This window comes from Nyctereutes procyonoides, unplaced genomic scaffold (assembly GCF_905146905.1).
Source record: "Nyctereutes procyonoides isolate TBG_1078 unplaced genomic scaffold, NYPRO_anot_genome, whole genome shotgun sequence".
NCBI classification, from domain to species: Eukaryota; Metazoa; Chordata; class Mammalia; order Carnivora; family Canidae; genus Nyctereutes; species Nyctereutes procyonoides.
The window spans coordinates 17,914,480-17,934,855 of record NW_026575021.1 but is presented as its reverse complement, the minus strand read 5'-3'; the positions used below and the strand labels follow the sequence as shown (position 1 = coordinate 17,934,855).

Genomic DNA, 20,376 nt, shown 5'->3' with positions numbered 1-20,376 from the left:
ATTGTATTACAATATAGCATTTCTGTGCAAAGTAGATGGAGAGACTAATATTATTTTCATTTGTTAAGTGAAAAAAACATGGACAAAATATATGTATGGATGACAAAGGCGTGATTTTGTGAATTAGCACTACCATTACATCCAATGATAAGGATAGCGTGTTTGAGCAAGCTTTCCCCAAGGATTTATATAAAGAAAAAGCTAGAGTTACACACTGACTTCAAATCAAAGATGCCTACTTTTTCCCAGAGGCCAAAAGAAATGATATATAATTTACCAAAAAAGGAATTATTTTTTCTATTTATGAAGTTAGAAAGTTAGAATAGTATCCTTTTTTCCTTTTCTAATATAGGGTTTCAGATTTAAACAAAATAGTTTTCTCCAATGGGAATAATTCCACAGGCAGACATTCTTTTATTTCTGTCCATCTGTGGCATGAAAGATAACTCAGGCTCCATTATTCAGGACTCCTCTGTGCTACGTAAGAAATCCCATCTCTATCTATCTATAACCTATCACCTATTATCTCCTATCTTCTATGTATCTATGGTTTCTTCTGTTTGATTATTTAATTAGCACTCATACCTGAAAACGACATAAAATAAAATATGTTCAAAGAAAGTATACTTCTTTCATCATGACTGAATAAAAAAGTAATGCTTCTCTTCAGTATTTGTTGCTCTCCGTCCCTGTACGTGTCATAGGGCACCTGACAGTTTTGACTCAGTTATTTAATTAAATGAAATGACTACTTAAAACTAATTGTTGTTTTATGGTATCAGAGAAATTCCATTTCCTACTGGTTGAAATGTGTAGTTCTTCATCTTTAAAGCAAAAGGACAGAGATAGAGTAGACTTTCAGAGGTTGAGATCAGAAACTTGGGTGGGACAGAGTAAAGGAAGCGGTTTGAGAAAAAACATCTTTGAAAATCATCTTCGCTTTGCTTTGTTTTTAGAAATAATGTGAAATTTATTTTGAAATAAAAAGTAACATTGGGATCCCTGGGTGGCGCAGCGGTTTGGCGCCTGCCTTTGGCCCAGGGCGCGATCCTGGAGACCCGGGATCGAATCCCACGTCGGGCTCCCGGTGCATGGAGCCTGCTTCTCCCTCTGCCTGTGTCTCTGCCTCTCTCTCTCTGTGACTGTCATAAATAAATAAAAAATTAAAAAAAAATTAAAAAAAAATAAAAAGTAACATTAAGGAAGAACATGTGACTTTTTTATTAAAAGGGAGAAAAGAAAAAAGTGTGAAGCAGGGATGGAAAAAATAGGATACCCGGTGAAGGTTTAGGATTCTTCTAACCTCTAGAGGTATAATCAAGGCTCAAACTGTCATATACATGCATATTATATATATATATATATATATATATATATATATATAATGTATATATATGCAATTTTATATACATCTATAAAAAATTTTTTTAGTAGGCTTCATGCAATGTAGAGTCCAATGCAGAGCTTGAACTCACTCTGAAATAAAAATCTGAGCTAAGATCAAGAGTCGGATGCCATCCAGGTATTCCTATCCTATCTATAGTTTTATGACAAAGATTGTCATTACTGTCATTGTGTCCATTTTCTTCCCCATATCTCATTAACTGAAAATTCCATGAGTTATGCCACATTGTACCTAAGCATCCTACTGCAGGACCTGAATTGCACATGTGGGCCAGAGCTGGGGTGGGAGTGTAGAACTTTTGAGCAACCATTTTCATTGTTACTGTTCCTGTGGCTTTTTCTCGGTTTTAATCTGAGGCAACATAAACTTTTTTTAGACAGAACAGTTTTAGGAGAATGAAAAAGACATGGAAGCCTTGTGTATGTGTGTGTGTGTGTGTGTGTGTGTGTGTGTGTGTGTGAATTTTTCATTATTTATTGTCAAAAGCATATTTGGAGTATTAACTCCAAATTAGATAATAATAATAGATAGATAACTCCAATAATAGATACAGTTCAAAGTTTAGCTCTTTTAGTGAGTCTTATTTTCAAGCTTTGTCATTGGTTTGGTTAGAATTTTGCAAATATTAAAAACTAAAAAGTTCAAATAGTAAATCATGGATAAAGAACATGGTAATGAATAATAGGGACAAATCGTTTAAACTCTTATGTAAAATTTGATAAGCTGTTTTACATAACTAATGAATTGACAAGGTCTTGTGGTAAAAACAGTTCCAGATGGCAAACATACGCAACGGATTTAGTCAAACAATTTTTTTTTGGCAAGAATGATATGAATTTTGTAATCAGTTGGGAGCCAATGAAATACAAAGATGAGTCTGGTTAATAATCTACAATTATTGGTTAAAGAAGTATATTAGTGTGAATTTCCCTCTGTTCGTCCTACCTTTTCTCTTCTATCAACCCCACAAGCCTTTGGCACAATGAAGTGGGTAACTTTTATTTCCCTCTTCTTTCTCTTTAGCTCTGCTTATTCCAGGGGCTTGATTCGTCGAGAAGCACGTAAGAATTCTATTTTCCTATTGTTCAACTTTATTTTAGTTTCCTAGTAAAATAAATTTTATTTTGTAAAAGAAATTTTTAGAAAACCCTGCATCTTTCCAGAATTGCTCTCCTTTAGCATTTATTTCTAGACAGTAATGATATTTTATATTTGTGACCCCTTTGAAAGTTATTATTTTTTAAGATCTGAGAGAGAGCATGAAGTGGTGGGAGCAGAGAGAGGGAGAAGAAGGGAGCCTGAGGAAGTTATCTCATTAATATATTTCCAACATCCTATGTGAAAAAAAAATAGAATTATTTAGTAGCTGTAACTACCTTCTGTACACGAAGGAGCTTAGAGTGCCTTAAACTTCACAGAATATAGTTGATGTTAGAATTGATAGCTCCATATTCCCAAAGGCTATTGCACTGTGATTTATGAAAAAAAAACAAACAAACAAAAACAAACCCACAAACCTGTGTTGCTAATCTTGTAAATAGAACTTGTATTTATATTTTTCATTTCAGTCTGTCCTCTCAGCAGCTGTTAATAGACATTACAAGAGCATTAGATCTTATCCAAGTTTGAATATAAGGCTACAAATATTTAACGATTTTAATGATTTTTGAAATCATATCATTCGTGATTGAATAACTTATCTGTTTTAATGCAGATTGAATACTTCATCATTCTAAGATTTTTCTGTCGGGATAAGAGGCCAATATTTTGGAGCAAACGAATACTTAAGTCACGTGGAGAGAAACACAAAAGTAATATCATAACTAGGTCGTTTTCTTCAGAATGTAACAAATCTGTTTTTTTTTTTTTTCTTTCTTTTTTCCTCTTCAGATAAGAGTGAGATTGCTCATCGGTACAATGATTTGGGAGAAGAACATTTCAGAGGCCTGTAAGTTAAGACAGTGAAAAGTCAAATTTGTTTTTTCTAATAGCGTTGGTTATCATTCTGAAGTTCTTATATTCCTCAGTCATCAGAGACCAGGTTCTAGAACCACGCTATCCAATCAAAGTGTCTGCATTGATGGAAGTGCCCTATATCAATACTGTTCGATATGGTAGCCACTGGCCACACCACCTGTGGCTACTGAATGCTTTAAATGTGTCAAGTGCAACTGAGGGTCAGAAATTAAAGTTGCGTTTGATTTTGGGTTATTTGAATTTCTATAGCCCATGTGCCTACTGTAGCCCTGGAACTCCTATCCAACCTGCATGGTGGGAAAGACTTTAATACCTGATTCCTGTGGCAGCTCACTTAGTAAGTTCTTTTACCTAGCAAACAGATCTATGGTTTCTTGAGAGTATTTTAATATTTTTTAATCCAGTATAAAATGAGAAGTTTCTTTTTTAGAGGTCAATCTCATGCTACAGCCTGACGGAAAGAGAGGGATGTCTGTGTGTGTGGGGGAGGGGGAGGGGGTTGCTGTAAATAGTCAAAGGGCCTGTGTAATGTCCCTGGTCATAATAATTGGATTTATTTAGAATACATTTCACTTGCCTGCTCTATGTTTGTGCATCTACTGACATGCGCACACATGTATTTATACATGGTGTAGATACTGTCCTCTGTTCAGAAAGCCAAATATGCCTGCTTAGCTTCTGATAACAGCTGATGTGAATAGACTTTCTGGCTAATAGTGAGGTCTATAAAATACAGAACATATACAGACACACAGTTTGCTATCCAGCATAGCAAGCTCCTTTATTTTTTCTTGATTTTATTTATTCATGAGAGACACACAGAGAGAAGCAGAGACACAGGCAGAAGGAGAAAAAGGGTCCCTGTGGGGAGCCCGATGTGAAACTGGATCCCAGGACCCTGGGATCACGACCTGAGCCAAATGCAGATGGTCAACCACTGAGCCATCCAGGTACCCAGCAAGCTACTTTATATTAAAATTTCATCATGTTACATTTTTCTGTGTCCTTTGTTTCAGGGTGCTGGTTGCCTTTTCTCAGTATCTCCAGCAGTGTCCATTTGAGGATCATGTGAAACTAGCCAAGGAAGTGACTGAGTTTGCAAAATCCTGTGCTGCTGAAGAGTCAGGGGCCAACTGTGACAAATCCCTTGTGAGTACATTCAATTTGGGGGATTATTTCTTCTTCTCATAAGTGATCCTGATCATTTCAAAGGGAAAAAAAATCCCACTTAATATCCTCAATCACTGATTCATAAACAAGTCTCAAAAGTGAGCATTGCCGTTGTTTCTTCTATGATAGAGATGCTCTAGCTATATCCACAGTTTTCAAAGCCTTTTTTTTTATGAAGACCACACACAATGGTTGTAATGTATTTAAGTGGAAATTTTTTATATGTGAAAGTCTCTTTTTAAAATCTGAGGTTTGACTTCTTCTCCTGGAGGCTAACAGTGAAAGCATGGTTTTTTATCTTCCGGAGGCACTCATAAGATTTCTGTGGTAATTTTGTTTCTTAGTTAAAACAATAGTACAGTTGTATAGTCTTCATTTTAGGGATAGTTGCATTTTCACATAGAATAAAAAATAAGGGCATTTACTCATTTTGAAGGACTTTGACGTTTTGGTATTTCCAGGGAGGTGTTCAATTCAAGGAGAGGTCTATGTTTCTCTCACCGCTCAACCTTTCTGGGGCAAGGCCAGTTTTTATTTATCACTGAATTCTTTTCTCCTTTTATTTCTTTCTCTCTATGTATCTCTCCCTGAAGGTAGAATCAGTACTTTAACTCGATGTCTTTAACACAGAGTTATGGCTGTAAATATGAATTCTTAAAAATGTATTTATGGAAAATTAATAAATCCTGTCTTCAGCCGTATATTTTCCCCTGAAGTTCCAGTTACTTTCACGATAAACGTTGATGGGGACAGAAAGAATACATCTAATGGAACATGCTTTGAGGCAAAATGTTTCTAGAATAAAAGATCTATATTTTAACACAACAATAAACAGTAAATTGTGTTACTCCTCAGTGTTTAAGTTTTATCTACTTAAGAGCTGGACCTTTCGGAGAGGAGCAGATAAAGTGAGAAACTATCTGCAGCCTTTCTTCCTTGATGTGAATTCGCCTGCTACATAGAGGACTATCTTCCTCTTATTTTATTTATTTATTTATGTATTTATGTATTTATGTATGTATGTATTTATTATTTATTTATTTATTTATTTATTTATTTATTTATTTATTTTTTATTTTTTACTACTTTTCCCAGCCTGTGTGCAGCGCTAGGTAGAAATAGAGGCGATGTTCATTCCTTCTGGTTGCCCCAGGTGTACCCGCTCTTCTAGTCGTGTGGTGGGCAATTCCTAGGAAAATCCCACAGATGGTCAAATCAAAAGAAACTCTCCAAAGCTAAGGAAAAAAGGGGGATGTTCACATGATTTCCTAACCAGGGTTTACCGATGCTTTGACTTTTTCATACTGTTCTTTGGGCACAAGGAGCATCCAGTGCCTGCGGGTGACCTGGCCTGCTCTCTCCCACCCAGCACACCCTGTTCGGGGACAAGCTGTGCACGGTGGCCTCCCTCCGGGATAAGTATGGGGACATGGCTGACTGCTGCGAGAAACAGGAGCCCGAGAGGAACGAGTGCTTCCTGGCCCACAAGGACGACAACCCCGGCTTCCCCCCACTGGTGCCCCCCGAGCCTGATGCCCTGTGCACCGCCTTCCAGGACAACGAGCAGCTGTTCCTGGGGAAGTAAGTCTGCGGGCTCTGTCCCCCCCAGGCCTGGGAGCCTCTGCTGCAGGGACCAGTGTCAGAGCCGAGATGTTTGTGGAGCAAAATGACTGCCTGCTTTTCTTTTTGAAAATGTAGATACCTGTATGAGATTGCCAGAAGACATCCGTACTTTTATGCCCCAGAACTCCTCTACTATGCTCAACAGTACAAAGGAGTTTTTGCAGAGTGCTGCCAAGCTGCTGACAAGGCTGCCTGCCTGACCCCCAAGGTAGGCCGCAGGGGAAGAGGAGGACCCGCTCATCATCAGACCCACACTCTGAGCATCTTAGGGCCGGATTCAGGGAATCGACATCTCCCTTACAGACTGCTTTACACGGTTAAAAAAGCCGTCCTCCCTCTCTACTCACCCCAAGACCTTTCACGATCTAAGGCCCCTGACCTCCTCCTGCCTCCTTCTCAGATTTGCCAAAGTGAATCTGATAGAGGAATACGTGTGTCTAGATATCTCCCTTCTTGCATGGTGTCGGTCACTCTAATGAAATGCGGAAACTGTTTGTCTTTTCATGAGCCTATTTTATTGGGGAGGGAATTCAGAGTGGAGACTCCAGCTGTACCCAGAAGGCTGGGTTTATCCATTCATTCCATAAATATTCCTTACATACGGCCTCCTCATTTCCAGGGAGCTTATGATGTGAGGGTTGGTGGAGGACGGGCTAAGATGAATTACATGAAAAACTAAGAGGTCACATCTGAAGTTTTGAAAGAGCATTTTGTGTAGAATTTTCCTTTTCTAATTTTTCCAAAATATTATTATTATTATTTATTTTATTATTTATTTATTTACTTATTTATTTATTTTTTTGCAGATTGATGCTTTGAGGGAAAAAGTACTGGTTTCATCTGCCAAGGAGAGATTCAAGTGTGCCAGCCTCCAAAAATTCGGAGATAGAGCCTTTAAAGCCTGGTATTTCAAACTTAGTTTAAATCTTTATAAGGATGTAAATGGTTATGATCCAGTAGACAAAAATGTACATTTACATGGCATTTTATGTGGTGCTTTCCCATACATCTTTCTAGTCATTTAAAAGGTATAAATTTAACAGTGGTGAAAATCAGAGCGTCAGTGAGAATTCCTCATTATTTTTTTATTGTATTTTTTCTAAGTAGTCAAAGAATTTAGAGGGTGTCTTTCTTTTTGTCCTTGTAGGACAGGTATTTAAACTTCTATTTATTTAGAAAGACTAGGGACCTTATTCTAATGATCCATTCATTTTATAAAGCAGTAGTCAGGGTCCTCTACCTAAATTTATCCCCCAAACAACACAATTATCTGAATATGTTTGTCCTTTCATGTTCTGATAATTAAATTTAGCCATCAAGGTTAGTTCTCAGTTTCTCACAGCTCTAGCTCTGTTGTTAATCTCTTCTATTTGTCTGGGCCTCTGTTTTTATATTACTTAGCCGGTTTTAGGAACAACCTCCAATTCCTAAACCAAGAAAAATCCCCTCCCCCATGCCTCACTTGCTAGTCAACAATGAATTGACAGCAACAGGGTATAAAATGAAAATAATAGACATCCTGCAAGCACTCTAGAAACCATCATTTGAGCTATCTTTGCCTGCTATCCCTACACCTACACCAACAAGATCAGCTAATGAAATCAGTAAACGAAACCCCCCGCAACATGAAATGATATGCAATTAAACAGGCTGTGATCGGTTTTGGGGGAGGATGAAGCTTTTATCAGATTTAGGAGACACTGACTTGATTTGGGGAAGCATATGGATATTAACATGTTGTCAGAAAGCTTAGGTAGTGCGCTGGATCAACGGCTTAGTAAAAGTATGCTCCACCAAAACTCCCTCATTCTGTAGAAGTTACAAAACTTCTTTTCTCAGAGACTCTTAGATGTCAGAAAGATTGAGTTTAAAAAGATAACGGGAGTTTGCATGGAATATTCTAGTTTATAAAATACTTTCACATGGATTAGTTTAATTCTCACATCAGTCCTTCAGTGTAGCGTGCTGTTGCGATCGTGTAGAGGCTGAGGTTCACAGAGGCTGGGGAGCTTGCCTAGTGTCCCAGCCAGATCTAGAAGCAGGGTCTGGACTCCAAACCTGATGCCTCTCCCCACGTTGCCTCTTCTAGAATCCCTCTTTGATTTATGCTTTTATGAATCCCTTGACTTCTATCCACCACATACACACTCACAGTAGCTAATTCTGCCCTAAGGAAACGCCTTGCCCTCAGATAACCATGTGGTACAGAGCTAGCATTAACAGAAGAACAAATACATTTTACAAAGCTTATTGATATGCTATTTTGCCCTGAATTTTCTTGTTCTAAATAGGACTTTCCTAATGCTTTCACATAAAATATTGTATGTCAATAATGTTGTCACGGGCGAATTTTCTTTTTAGGTCAGTAGCTCGCCTGAGCCAGCGTTTTCCCAAAGCTGAGTTTGCAGAGATTTCCAAGGTGGTGAGAGATCTTACCAAAGTCCACAAGGAATGCTGCCATGGTGACCTGCTGGAGTGTGCAGATGACAGGGTAAAAAATCCGCAGTATGCTCTTTGGTGACTTACACGGTCAGTTGGGAGGGTGAATTTGCTTGGGATGATCGATCGGTGAAGCCAACAGTGGGCTGAGATTATTTCCTGTGCCTAATCTGCTCAATTCTTTCCCTGCCTTATGGACTTTTTTCTTTTCTTTTCTTCTTTAACCTGGCTATCTCACTCACTAAATGATCTGATAAACACATTCACTCATTTGTAACCCTTTCAGTCCTATTCTGAGGCAAAGTCTTACACTGAAGTAGGACAGCTGATACAAAGGTAGATTTCTAAGAAGACTTTTTTTTGGGAGGTGGGTGGAGTTCGAGAGGTTCTGCTATCTGAAGAGATCTTTGGAAATTATGTAGTTTTTTCCCGCTTTATATTCTCTCTTACTTAACCATCTGTGCTACCTATACAAATATGTTTAGCATGATATCACTTTTCTCCAAACTTAAAAATTTGACCAAATACCAGAATCTTAATCTCTCAGAATTCTTTCTGGAATACTAAGGCAAAGATTTTACATGTATGAGTAGGGCCTGTGACTATGGTCCTGACTAATTTTTCAAAGATCTCTCACATTTTATTTCATTATTTGGTTTCAAAATGCCTGTACTTAATTTGAGGGGAATATTTGAAAAACACTACTGAGTTTTAATTTAGAAACTTAAATGCCAAAAAAAATTTTTAAATACCTTAACAGTTGAAATATAAAATTATTAATAACCGAGATGGGCCCCTGTTACCGACCAGTCTCTTGTAAATGAGGGGAAACATTATATAGTAGTTCTATCTGAGTCTCTAGTCTTAGGAACATGGGCTAAATGTGTTCATAGAAGTCATGTTGGTGTGTGTATGGTCTTTGAATACAATAAACATGTTTTGCCAACATAATAAAGAGAAAGTGCAGAAATGTTGATTTACATTGAAAAATTTTTATCAACTTGCTTATAGGCGGATCTTGCCAAGTATATGTGTGAAAATCAAGATTCAATCTCCACTAAACTGAAGGAATGCTGTGATAAGCCTGTGTTGGAAAAATCCCAGTGTCTTGCTGAGGTGGAAAGAGATGAGTTACCTGGTGACCTGCCCTCATTAGCTGCTGATTTTGTTGAAGATAAGGAGGTTTGCAAAAACTATCAGGAGGCAAAGGATGTGTTCCTGGGCACGTAAGTGGATAAGGAATAACCCTTCCATAGCTTTTATGTGGTCTCAGGATTCAGGAAGATAAATAAACTGGGCTTTCTATAGGCATTGCTACAATTTCCATGTTGTCTACAGTATTTCTTTATCCTTCCCTCTCCTAGCTTTTAATTTTTTTGGGGAAAAATTAATTAGCTTAAAAAATTATTATAAACTGTGTATTATAATACACGCTTATGGCAAAAACTCAATCAGTAGAAAAGAGAATAGGAAAGAGAAGTAATAAAAATTTCTATCTTTATCCTCACCCCATTCATTTTCTCCTTAGGGATATTTCTGGAAATATGTCTAGGAACATTCTGTGTATACGTAAATTATATACATATTATTTATTCATTTGTTTACTCAAAGAGTATTTCTTGAACTTACTACAATAGATATGTGTGAATATATGTCATGCATCCTTATATCTCTGTGTTTATGTATCTATCTGTCTCTCCATCTGCCATTTATTCACCTATATAAGGAAGTATAAAAAGAAATATGGAGTCTGCTACTAACTAGGTGCTTTATATTTGGTTGAACAGACTAGAAATACAGTAGCATGGCAGGATAGCATGAAATTAAGTGACAAAATAAATGAGTATATATAGTCAGTAAGTTTGATGATAAACTTTGCATTTTTATTGTTGGATTGTTTTTTTTTAAAGATTTTATTTATTTATTCATGAGAGACAGAGAGATAAAGGCAGAGATACAGGTAGAGGGAGAAGCAGGCTCCATGCAAGGAGCCTGATGTGGGACTTGAACCTGGGAATCCAGGATCATGCCCTCATTGTTGGATTATAGGAGTGTAATGTGCACTACATATTTTACATAATCATATACCCTTCAAGATTTCACTCATTCAGAGAGGAAAAAGAAAAATTTAAGAATATATCTCTGTCAAAACCCTTTTGTGGTATAGTCCAAATTCTTAAAAATACACATAATAATAACAGGTGTCACTCATCAAACATTTACTATGTGCCAGACAATGTGTTTTTGCATTGATTACGTCATGTATTTCCCACAACCCATCTTATGAGATAGGTACTGTTATTATCCACAGTCTACAAAGAAGGCAACTAAGGCCATGATGGTTTTAGTAAATTGCTTAAGGTGATATAGTAAAATAATGGCAGAGCCAGGATTGGAATGCAGGTAGCTTTAATTCTGAACTGCAGCCCCTTAGCCACTAAACTTCCCTGCATGGGGTCTGGTCAAATTCAGACTTTTGTGATATGAGTTACTCTTGAGTTAGGTATGTGACCTTTCTTGTTGGTATCTAACTAAATCCAAGTAAAACTATTTTATTTTCATCTGAATCAGGTTTTTGTATGAATACTCAAGGAGGCATCCAGAGTACTCTGTCTCATTGCTTTTGAGACTCGCCAAGGAATATGAAGCCACATTAGAGAAATGCTGTGCCACCGATGATCCTCCTACATGCTATGCCAAAGTGGTAGGTTTCTCAAAGGGAAAAAGTGTCATCCTCTGGCTGATGATCCTTAATAATGAGAAAAAAAAAATAATTCAAGAATGTGAGTTGCTAAATAGTGCGATTTAGATCTTTTCTTGGTGTGGTTTCAGTTTTGTGCTCTTAAATATTACAGGAAAAATAGCTTTAAATGGAATGGTTAATAAAACCTAGAATAGTCTAGAAAGGAAAGATCTAAAGGGAGCAGTCTCTAATTTCACAAAATTTTGACCATGCTTTTTTTCATTTTTACACTCCTGAGAACAAAATAAGATAAATTTAAGTGTTAAGAGGCTTAACTTAGATATGAAGTTAACCGGATTCTAAGACTTACCAAATATCAAGAATTAGCATCTTAAGGAAGATTGTGAAATCTATTCATTTAGAATATTTTCAGATTTTTTTGGAAAAAGTTTAGAGATAGTTTTACAAGACTTTAAGTAAGGAGAGGAAATCTTGAGGATTTTTGCCATATTCAGCTATAGTTTAAGAGGATTTTAAGATGTTTAAGATATTTAGCACTCCTGGCATATATAGTAAGTAGTTTCCAAACTTCAAAATCAAAGGAAAGTCATTCTTTCCTCTATACCTACTATATGCCAAACACCATACTGGAGCCAATGACTAAGGTAAACTCTCTTATCTCAGGGAGCTCAGAATCCAACTAGATAGATGGCTTAATAATGATGATATAGTCAGAGGCATCATTTGTTAAGCTTTTATTATCTGCCAGGCACTGTTTTAAATTCATTAGCTCAGGTGGTTTGTAGAACAATTCTTGAGGTGAATACCATCTTTATCCCAATTAAAATTTTTTTTTCTTTTTCTCCTCTTTTGTCTTTTTATTTCTTTCTCTCTCTCTTTTTTTTTTGATCCCCATTTTAGCAGCAAGGGTTTTGAAGTTTGGAAATGAGGGGTGTAATTACACAATTAGAAAATGAGTTGGATGGTCTGGTTCTTTTTTTTTTTTTTTATGATAGTCACACAGAATGAGAGAGAGAGAGGCAGAGACACAGGCAGAGGGAGAAGCAGGCTCCATGCACCGGGAGCCTGACGTGGGATTCGATCCTGGGTCTCCAGGATCGTGCCCTGGGCCAAAGGCAGGCGCCAAACCGCTGCGCCACCCAGGGATCCCGGATGGTCTGGTTCTAACACCAGCAGTAACACTCCAGAGCCTGAGTATTCTTAATCTCTTATATTGTACGCCCTCCCTGAATAAAATAACAGTTTGAACATGTTTGATAGATTTGGCATCAAAGATCTAATTACATGACTTTGAGCAGAAAGGAGGAAGGATCTCATTCTGCCTAGAGGGGTGTAAAAAAACCCTGTGTTTGGTCCTCAGGCGGAATTCTATCAACACCATTCTTTTACCTTTCAGCTTGATGAATTTAAACCTCTTGTGGATGAGCCTCAGAATTTAGTCAAAACAAACTGTGAACTTTTTGAAAAACTTGGAGAGTATGGCTTCCAAAATGCGTAAGTATTTTTGTTTATCGGCTGATTTTTTTTTCTTGATCAATTTGTTATTATTTGAGACTCAATATATATACCACTTATCATAGACATTTTATTCATGAAAATATAGTATATATTCCTAATCCCTCTCTATCAAGAAAGACTGGAGAGGGAGAGATAAAATGGTTAATGGAATGGAGAGGCCTATATTTGAGTGCAGTTTAAAAAATTGCCCTCTTGAGATTAGAAAGGGAAATAGCAAATCATGGAATATAGGAACCACGGATGCCCCTTGAAGGTTAAGGAACAGCTTATGGGCAAACAAAACATAGCAATGCTTTATAAAGGAGGCAGTGGTAGACTTTGAATAATAGTAGCTCAGAAGTAATATATAAGCTGATAGAATAATGTCCTGATCCACATAGAGCCTTATCTATGGAAGTAAAGATAAAAGACACATCATTCAGTAGATATTTACTGTTCAGTTTACATATGTTAGCATTCTTCTAACTATGGGTGCTGGGGATAAGAACAGAAAACCAGATATAGTATCTTCTCTTGAGTAGATCGTAGTCACACATGACTTTTGGTGGTGATTTGAACTCTTAATAAGTGATTATTATGTGCTAGATACTATGCCAGGTTGATTGCATACTTTATTTTAATTTAATGCTTGCGCCATCCCTATTGAGTCAGATATAATTTTTTTCCATTTTATAGATGAGAAAACTTATACATATCTTTCAAATTTAACATGATATTGACACATATTAAGATGTCAGTAGGTTTTATTGAAAGAAAGAAACAATAAATAAATATACTAGTGTCATTGAGTTATGATAAAGTAAGTCCCTTTCCTAAGATTGAAGAGCACAGGTGGAAACAAAGATAAGCTTAACTAGTCACTCAGGACCAGGTCCTCCCACATACTACTCAACCAACCTGGAGACAGAGATAATTTAATGGATGGAAAGTCATTTTAGTTAATTTTACCTAAGCGTTCTCTGCCTGACTTACTATGTTAGAGAAAGACAGTTTCTTGCCTGGCTGAAAACACATGGACTATTCTGTTACAGGCTCTTAGTTCGTTACACCAAGAAAGCACCCCAAGTGTCAACTCCAACTCTCGTGGAGGTCTCAAGAAAACTAGGAAAAGTGGGCACCAAATGTTGTAAGAAACCTGAATCAGAGAGAATGTCCTGTGCTGAAGACTATGTGAGTCTTTTATGTATAATAAATTAATAATTAATTTTTGCCTTTAGAAACGGACAAAGCTAACTTTCAGAAACAGGGCTGAACTAACATGTATGTGCATGCACGTGTGTGTATTTGGTAGTGGCAGCCAGGACTTGGTCATCTATAGTATCCTGAACGAGGGTTTGTATAAGATCCCCAAAATGATAAATTGACAAAAATTCCATGAATTTTCTATGTTTAATTCTAGCAGTTAAAACACTTTCATATTCTTTAGGGTATTTTTAAAATATGTATCAGTGTAAGACTATTTCCTTCCTACTCTAATACATATCCTAAGACTCACGTCAAATTATTTTAATCAATTATTTTCTCAAGTGAATTATTCTTAAAATGTAGACATATTTAAGAGAAAATACTTTTAAAAGTCCCTCATTATTTGTAGTTCCAAAGTTAAGCAAACCACTTCCTCAAATCAACCTTAGATTAAACATTGCTAGTTAAAATATAACATACCTTTTAGTCCATTGGAAAGTAGGAGTTCATGGAAAACTTTTTTTTTTTTCGTGGAAAACTTTTTAATGCTTCTTTTGAATTTCTACCCTCCTACCTGTTCTTTAGCTGTCCGTGGTCCTGAACCGGTTGTGTGTGTTGCACGACAAGACCCCAGTGAGCGACAGAGTTAGCAAATGCTGCTCAGAGTCCTTGGTGAACAGACGACCATGCTTTTCTCATCTGGAAGTCGATGAGACCTATGTTCCCAAAGAGTTTAATGCTGAAACATTCACCTTCCATGCAGATTTATGCACACTTCCTGAGGCTGAGAAACAAGTCAAGAAACAAACGTGAGTAATATTTCATTACTGTAAGCATTTGGAGTCTTGAGAGTGAGAGCTGTAAATTGAAATGTGTAACTTTTTCTGAGGTAGAGATTATGTTCTTTAGAAAATAGTATTTATGTATTGGTCTTAGTAAGCTGATAAAAAATGTCAAGAATAAAATGGATAGCGTTTTGTTTTCTTAGCAAAAAACCCTCTGTGGTATAATCTTGTCTACAAATCATTCAGAATATTCTTATGGATAAAAGCTACAGTGGAATAGTGTCTTAAGACAAGTTCATCAGAAAAAGATGAACAATTAACTGATGCATTTGTGCAAATAACAAATTAGTTATTAGAAATCATGGAATTTATTTCTAGGCATGAATGGTTATTTTAAGTTTGTTCCATGGCAACCCACAGGCAAGGCAAATCCTCAACATATAACTTTTGAGAATTGGACTTGAGTGAAAAATATCTAGGAAAATGAGTTCTGAGGCTTGAAACCCTATTGCTGTCACAGGAGTTGGAAATGCATGAAATTTAGCACCATAAAGTTGTTATCTTGGTGCATATTAGTAAATGTTTATAGTGTTATCTTGGGGGTTCTAATCATGGCCACAGACTTATGGGTAATATTGCAAAACCCCCAACCTCTCTCTAGCACTATTATCCTTGTGGATGTCAATGAAAGAGAACCACTACCAGCTTCTGTCAGTTTGGATAGTTTTATTATCTATGGCCTCTCCCATATTAACTGAATGGGGTAAATTTTGCAGACCAAATATAAAGACTCTCAGATCATAAACTTTTAAGATGGAGTCCAACAGGATAATTAAGCTTTTAAGGATCAGTTTTAGTTCCTAAATCACGAGAAAATTCCATTCAATATGGTATAACTGCTTTTGTTCTATTTAATATTGTATAACTACTAAAATCTGAATAATGTATAAATGCAATGACATCCTTTCCAGAGACTTACTGAAAAGAGATCTATTGATTTATTAATACTACAGATGTTGAGCAATTTACATTGATTATCTCTTTTGATCCTTCCACCAACTCTGGGAGGGTGGACTTTATTCTCATTATGCAAGCGAGACTATTATGCAAGCTTAGAGTGGTAAGCCTGGGCCTCAAGCTCAGAGTTGCCAGGCTCCACGACTTATAATCTTAAACAATAATGCAACTGTCTCTACCATCTCTATTTTTCTTTTTCCCTTTTTAGAAAATTGAAGTGTAATTGACACACAAGGTCACATTAGCTTCAGGTGTACAGCATAGTGATTTGACAAGTCTATACATTATACTGTGCTCGCCACAAGTATAGCGACCATCCTTCACCGTACAACACTATTACAGTATCATTGGCGATATTCCCTCTGCTGTGCCTTTTAATCCTACGATTTACTCATTCCATTACTTTCTATACGTAGGCAAACTTTTTTCCCCTGATTTTTGCTGTTGTTTTCTTTTCATTCTAATGCAGTGCACTTGTTGAACTGCTGAAACACAAGCCCAAGGCAACAGATGAACAACTGAAAACTGTTATGGGAGATTTTGGAGCCTTTGTAGAGAAGTGCTGCGCAGCTGAAAATAAAGAGGGCTGCTTTTCTGAAGAGGTACTGGAGTTCTTCATTGCGACATGACTAATTTCCTTTCTTGTTGCATTTGATCTGGCCAGGACTTAGGGTTTTGTATGTCTGAAGGACACTGTATATTCAAGACCAGAATCTTATTCCACATACAATTATCTGACAAAATTTCTTCAATAGTTCTAATTTTTTATCTCCTGCTGCACTTGGAGCATATTAGTAAACATTTATAGTGTTTGTTCTGTTTCCAAAGTTGTGGTGTTTATAAATACAGATAGAAATATTTGTAAGGCTCAAGTTTTTGAGATGATACATTAATTTATTTAAACATATTTTTGAAAAAATGCTGGTTTGTGATTTGGTTGAATTTGAGTTTGATTTTCTAGGTTAATGGGGGAACTTTATATTTAAATGTCTGAATCATTTACTATTCCCCCTATGACTTGAGGGTAATGTTTTTATTCCTTTGGGAACAATGGATGCCAGTAACCTTCCTTGTAGAGATTCTACTACCAAAGTGGAATTAAAGAATGTGATTCGTGTAAAATTAGCTTGTAATTACAGATGGCTGTATAATTTTTTATCCTAATAGTGATGCTAATATTTTTCCCTAATCTGTCATCTCTCTGTATTCAGGGTCCAAAACTCGTTGCTGCTGCTCAAGCTGCCTTAGTCTGAAAGAACACAATAACAAACATCTCAGGTAACTATACTTCGGATTTTGGTTTTTAAAAAGTAATTATAATAGTTACTATTAAAATAGCAAAGATTGACCAATCATTTACCAAGAGCCATATAGACCAGTGCCAGTCACCGTTCTAAGACCTTTATATGTATTAACTTATTTAATTCTCAAAATAGTAGCCTGAATTGAGTGCCATTAGTTTTCCCATTTTTCAGATGAGAAAATGAAGGCACAGATAGACATAGGTTCCATAATTTACCCAAGGACCATCCGGCTCATGAGGGGTGGAGCCCCAATTCAAAATTCAGACCAATGCTTGAGAGTTAACCAGTTTCCTATTCTGACCTAATGTGACACAGTAGATAGAATCATTCAACTAAGCAATGGTTTAACAGTGGGGTGTTTAGATAGTAGGCTGGACCATATGAAAGTTTTAAGGTAAAAAACAGTTTAATAGCAATAATTTCACACGGTTCAATCTAACAGCCCAGTAACAAAGTAATTTTATTGGAGAATGTGATAGATCTACCTTATGTAAATTTGTACTTTATAGTGAGTAACTTGCTGCTAAGCCCACTTTAAAATTTAAATGCTTGAACATAAACATATTCATCCATTTTGGTTGTAATATTCTGGGGGAAATTAAAAAAATAGTATCAGCTTTCTTTTTAAAAACAAACTGTCCAACTATTTTCTAGCATGAATTATTTTCTGTCCCTACTACTAGGTTTTCACTTACTCTTTGCCCACCTGATAATACCTACATATTGTGCATTCAAGGGAGGAAGCAACTTTGTATCTTTGTAAATTCAATCTTCTTAAAATGTGATTTGTTTTCATCCTAAATGGCAAGATTTTCTTCGGAAAGTTCTAACTTTGAGAAGACACTTGTTTTGTTGGTAATTAATTTAGATAAGAAGTAGATATTAAGTAAGTGATGATGACAAGCTTGGGATTTTGAAGCCTGAGGAACTGATGACATCAGAGACAAAGAGAGGACTTTACAATACTTATTGGTGTGTCCTCTGCCCCAGCCCAATAGAAGAATTCAGAGTCTAGGACAGGCTGAATGATTTTCTTTTGTGGAAATTGCAGGAAGACAATCTAAGCAATTCAACATTGATTTGAATAGATTTCAAAGCTCAGACCATTTTACAAACAATACTTATATTTGTCTTTTTGTCTTTTAGCCTTCCCTGAGAATAAGAGAAAAAAAGAGAAATGAAGACCTAGAGCTTATTCATCTGTTTTTCTTTTCTGTTGGTGTAAAACCAACCCTCTGTCTTAAGAACACAAATTCTTTTAAACATTTTGCCTCTTTTCTCTGTGCTGCAATTAATAAAAAATGAAAAGAATCTAACATTATTGTCCAGGAGTGTTATTATTTTTCACAGATGTATTGCCGTCCTGAAAATTGTGTAAGATCTGTGAATATCCCACTGTTCTCTCTTTTCCCACTTCAGTCTAGTTCTTTAGGGGCTAACTGATGAAAAGAAGCATTAATAATCTTCTGAGTTATGGATCATAAACATTCAAATAAATATTTTAACATTATGATAACTCTGAATAAAAGAATGAAAGCTGGTATAGGCTTTTCCTTACTACCAGGACTAAGGTATGTGACAGACAAAGAGGATAGAGATGATTGTAAGAGTGGTTAATTGAACTGGAAAAAAAAACTGAAAAAAAAAAAAAAAACCTGAGCCTCAAAAAAAAAAAAAAAAAAGGTAAGGCAGTTTAAGATGACAATACATGAACAGGTGTAAGAAGTTTAAGTTCACCACCTGTTTGGAGGAGCTTTGTTGGAGGGGGGATCAAAAGATCTGAACACGGGGGCAATAGAAGAGTGAGAAAGACATATAGGACTGAGAGAGTGCAAGAGTTGAAAGGTGAAATGTAAGAATTGAGATGTTACACTCAAAATTGAGCCTCTTGTCCCTGTTCCCAGAGGTAACCACTGATATAAGACAGTTATCTATGACTTTACATGCATAATAGTCATTTATAACCTTATTAGGTTGTGTACTTTAGAATTTTTTATAGAATAGATCTCATATGTACCTGCCATCCACAATTTATCTTTTTCCCTAATGATGTTTTATAGTTTCATTTTAAGTATGATGCTTGCAAAAGATTTTTGTACCAAGTTTAGAAAGTCTCCTTTCATTTCTGGAATGTTGCATCCCACAGCCTCCCCCCCTCCATCCCTCTATCTCCACCCATTTCCACACACCACCTACGTTGGCCTCACCACTGACTATATCAAATACTTTTCCACATTGGACACAATCATCACAAAGTTGAGAGAGATCCTAGAAGGGGAAAAGTGGAGATGGTAGGCACTGGCTCATCAAAGACCCTGGAGACAGATCTAGAAAATTTTGAATAAGATGTTTTCACACAAATGGGCCCACACAGGATCAGGTCTGGGTGCCCTACCTGGATGGCATTGTCACTTGGTCAGTGAAGGAGGACTTAAAACTTTTGGAGGAAGAAGCTCCAAAACACAGAACTCCCAGAGTTCAGCTTCCCTGCTTCCTAAGGGGTAAGATTCCCCTGGGGAGCTCGGACATTTGAGGCTGAGTGATTCAGGAGCCCAAGGCCTGCTCTACTTCTGACAGGGCAGCCTAGTAAGTGCCACTTTATGCTAGTATGAATTCATGTATATTTACTTTGTACTTTGGGTTATAATTCAATGCTACGTATTTTTTTGTTGTTGTTGTTGCTCAAATTATTTCAGCTTTGGCCTTTGTGAGTTCTTTCAGTTTGGCTTCTGAGTCCCTCTTACTTGCCCCCATACTTGACTTTTTGAGCATTTCTTTACTCTCTGGCACTCGGAGATACTCCAGGCTCATTTGTTACTTTCCTTTCCTCAGACCTGGAAACAGTCATTTCTTCAAGGATCTCTGGTTCTGTTGAATACATAGTGGTGTTTAAACAATAATCTGAGCATGGGTTGTACTTGTTAATGAGGTCTCACTGCTTCTAGACTCTTTCAGGGAAGAGAGCTAAGAAATGTGGGTTTGCATATTAGCTCATTTACAAACACACCTGTAATTATTTCTGTATTATCTATCATCTATCTATCATTTATCTAGCTGTCTATCATCATCTACCTAGCTATCTACATAGATAGATAGGGTTCATACTGATGTCTCTGACTATTCCCAGAACCACAAAGTTCATTCAGACCTTCCTTTCTTGCATATTTATTACTTAGCTCTTTCATAGAAGCTTGGCTCCCATTACTTACCATGAATTTACTTATTTGTTCAACCCCAGGATACATATGA

At 36.6% G+C, this 20,376-nt stretch overlaps 1 protein-coding gene across 1 annotated transcript; it reads left to right on the top strand.

Moving 5' to 3' along the window:
* Window positions 1–2,311: 2,311 nt before the first annotated feature.
* Window positions 2,312–18,443, top strand: ALB (albumin). Its single transcript, XM_055341879.1, has 15 exons — window positions 2,312–2,466; window positions 3,296–3,353; window positions 4,399–4,531; window positions 5,922–6,133; window positions 6,251–6,383; window positions 6,982–7,079; window positions 8,537–8,666; window positions 9,626–9,840; window positions 11,186–11,318; window positions 12,715–12,812; window positions 13,868–14,006; window positions 14,607–14,830; window positions 16,293–16,425; window positions 17,035–17,101; window positions 18,274–18,443. The coding sequence occupies exons 1-14, from the start codon at window positions 2,388–2,390 to the stop codon at window positions 17,074–17,076; spliced, it is 1,827 nt and encodes a 608-aa protein (XP_055197854.1). The 5' UTR covers window positions 2,312–2,387; the 3' UTR covers window positions 17,077–17,101; window positions 18,274–18,443.
* Window positions 18,444–20,376: the final 1,933 nt, after the last annotated feature.

What these genes read in the sequence shown, in the direction of transcription:
- ALB (XM_055341879.1), top strand. Translation starts at nt 2,388, where the DNA reads ATGAAGTGGGTAACTTTTATTTCCCTCTTCTTTCTCTTTAGCTCTGCT. An exon ending in AAGGATGTGTTCCTGGGCAC is followed by an intron (nt 9,841 to 11,185) that starts GTAAGTGGATAA and finishes CATCTGAATCAG; the next exon opens with GTTTTTGTATGAATACTCAA. An exon ending in AAACAAGTCAAGAAACAAAC is followed by an intron (nt 14,831 to 16,292) that starts GTGAGTAATATT and finishes ATTCTAATGCAG; the next exon opens with TGCACTTGTTGAACTGCTGA.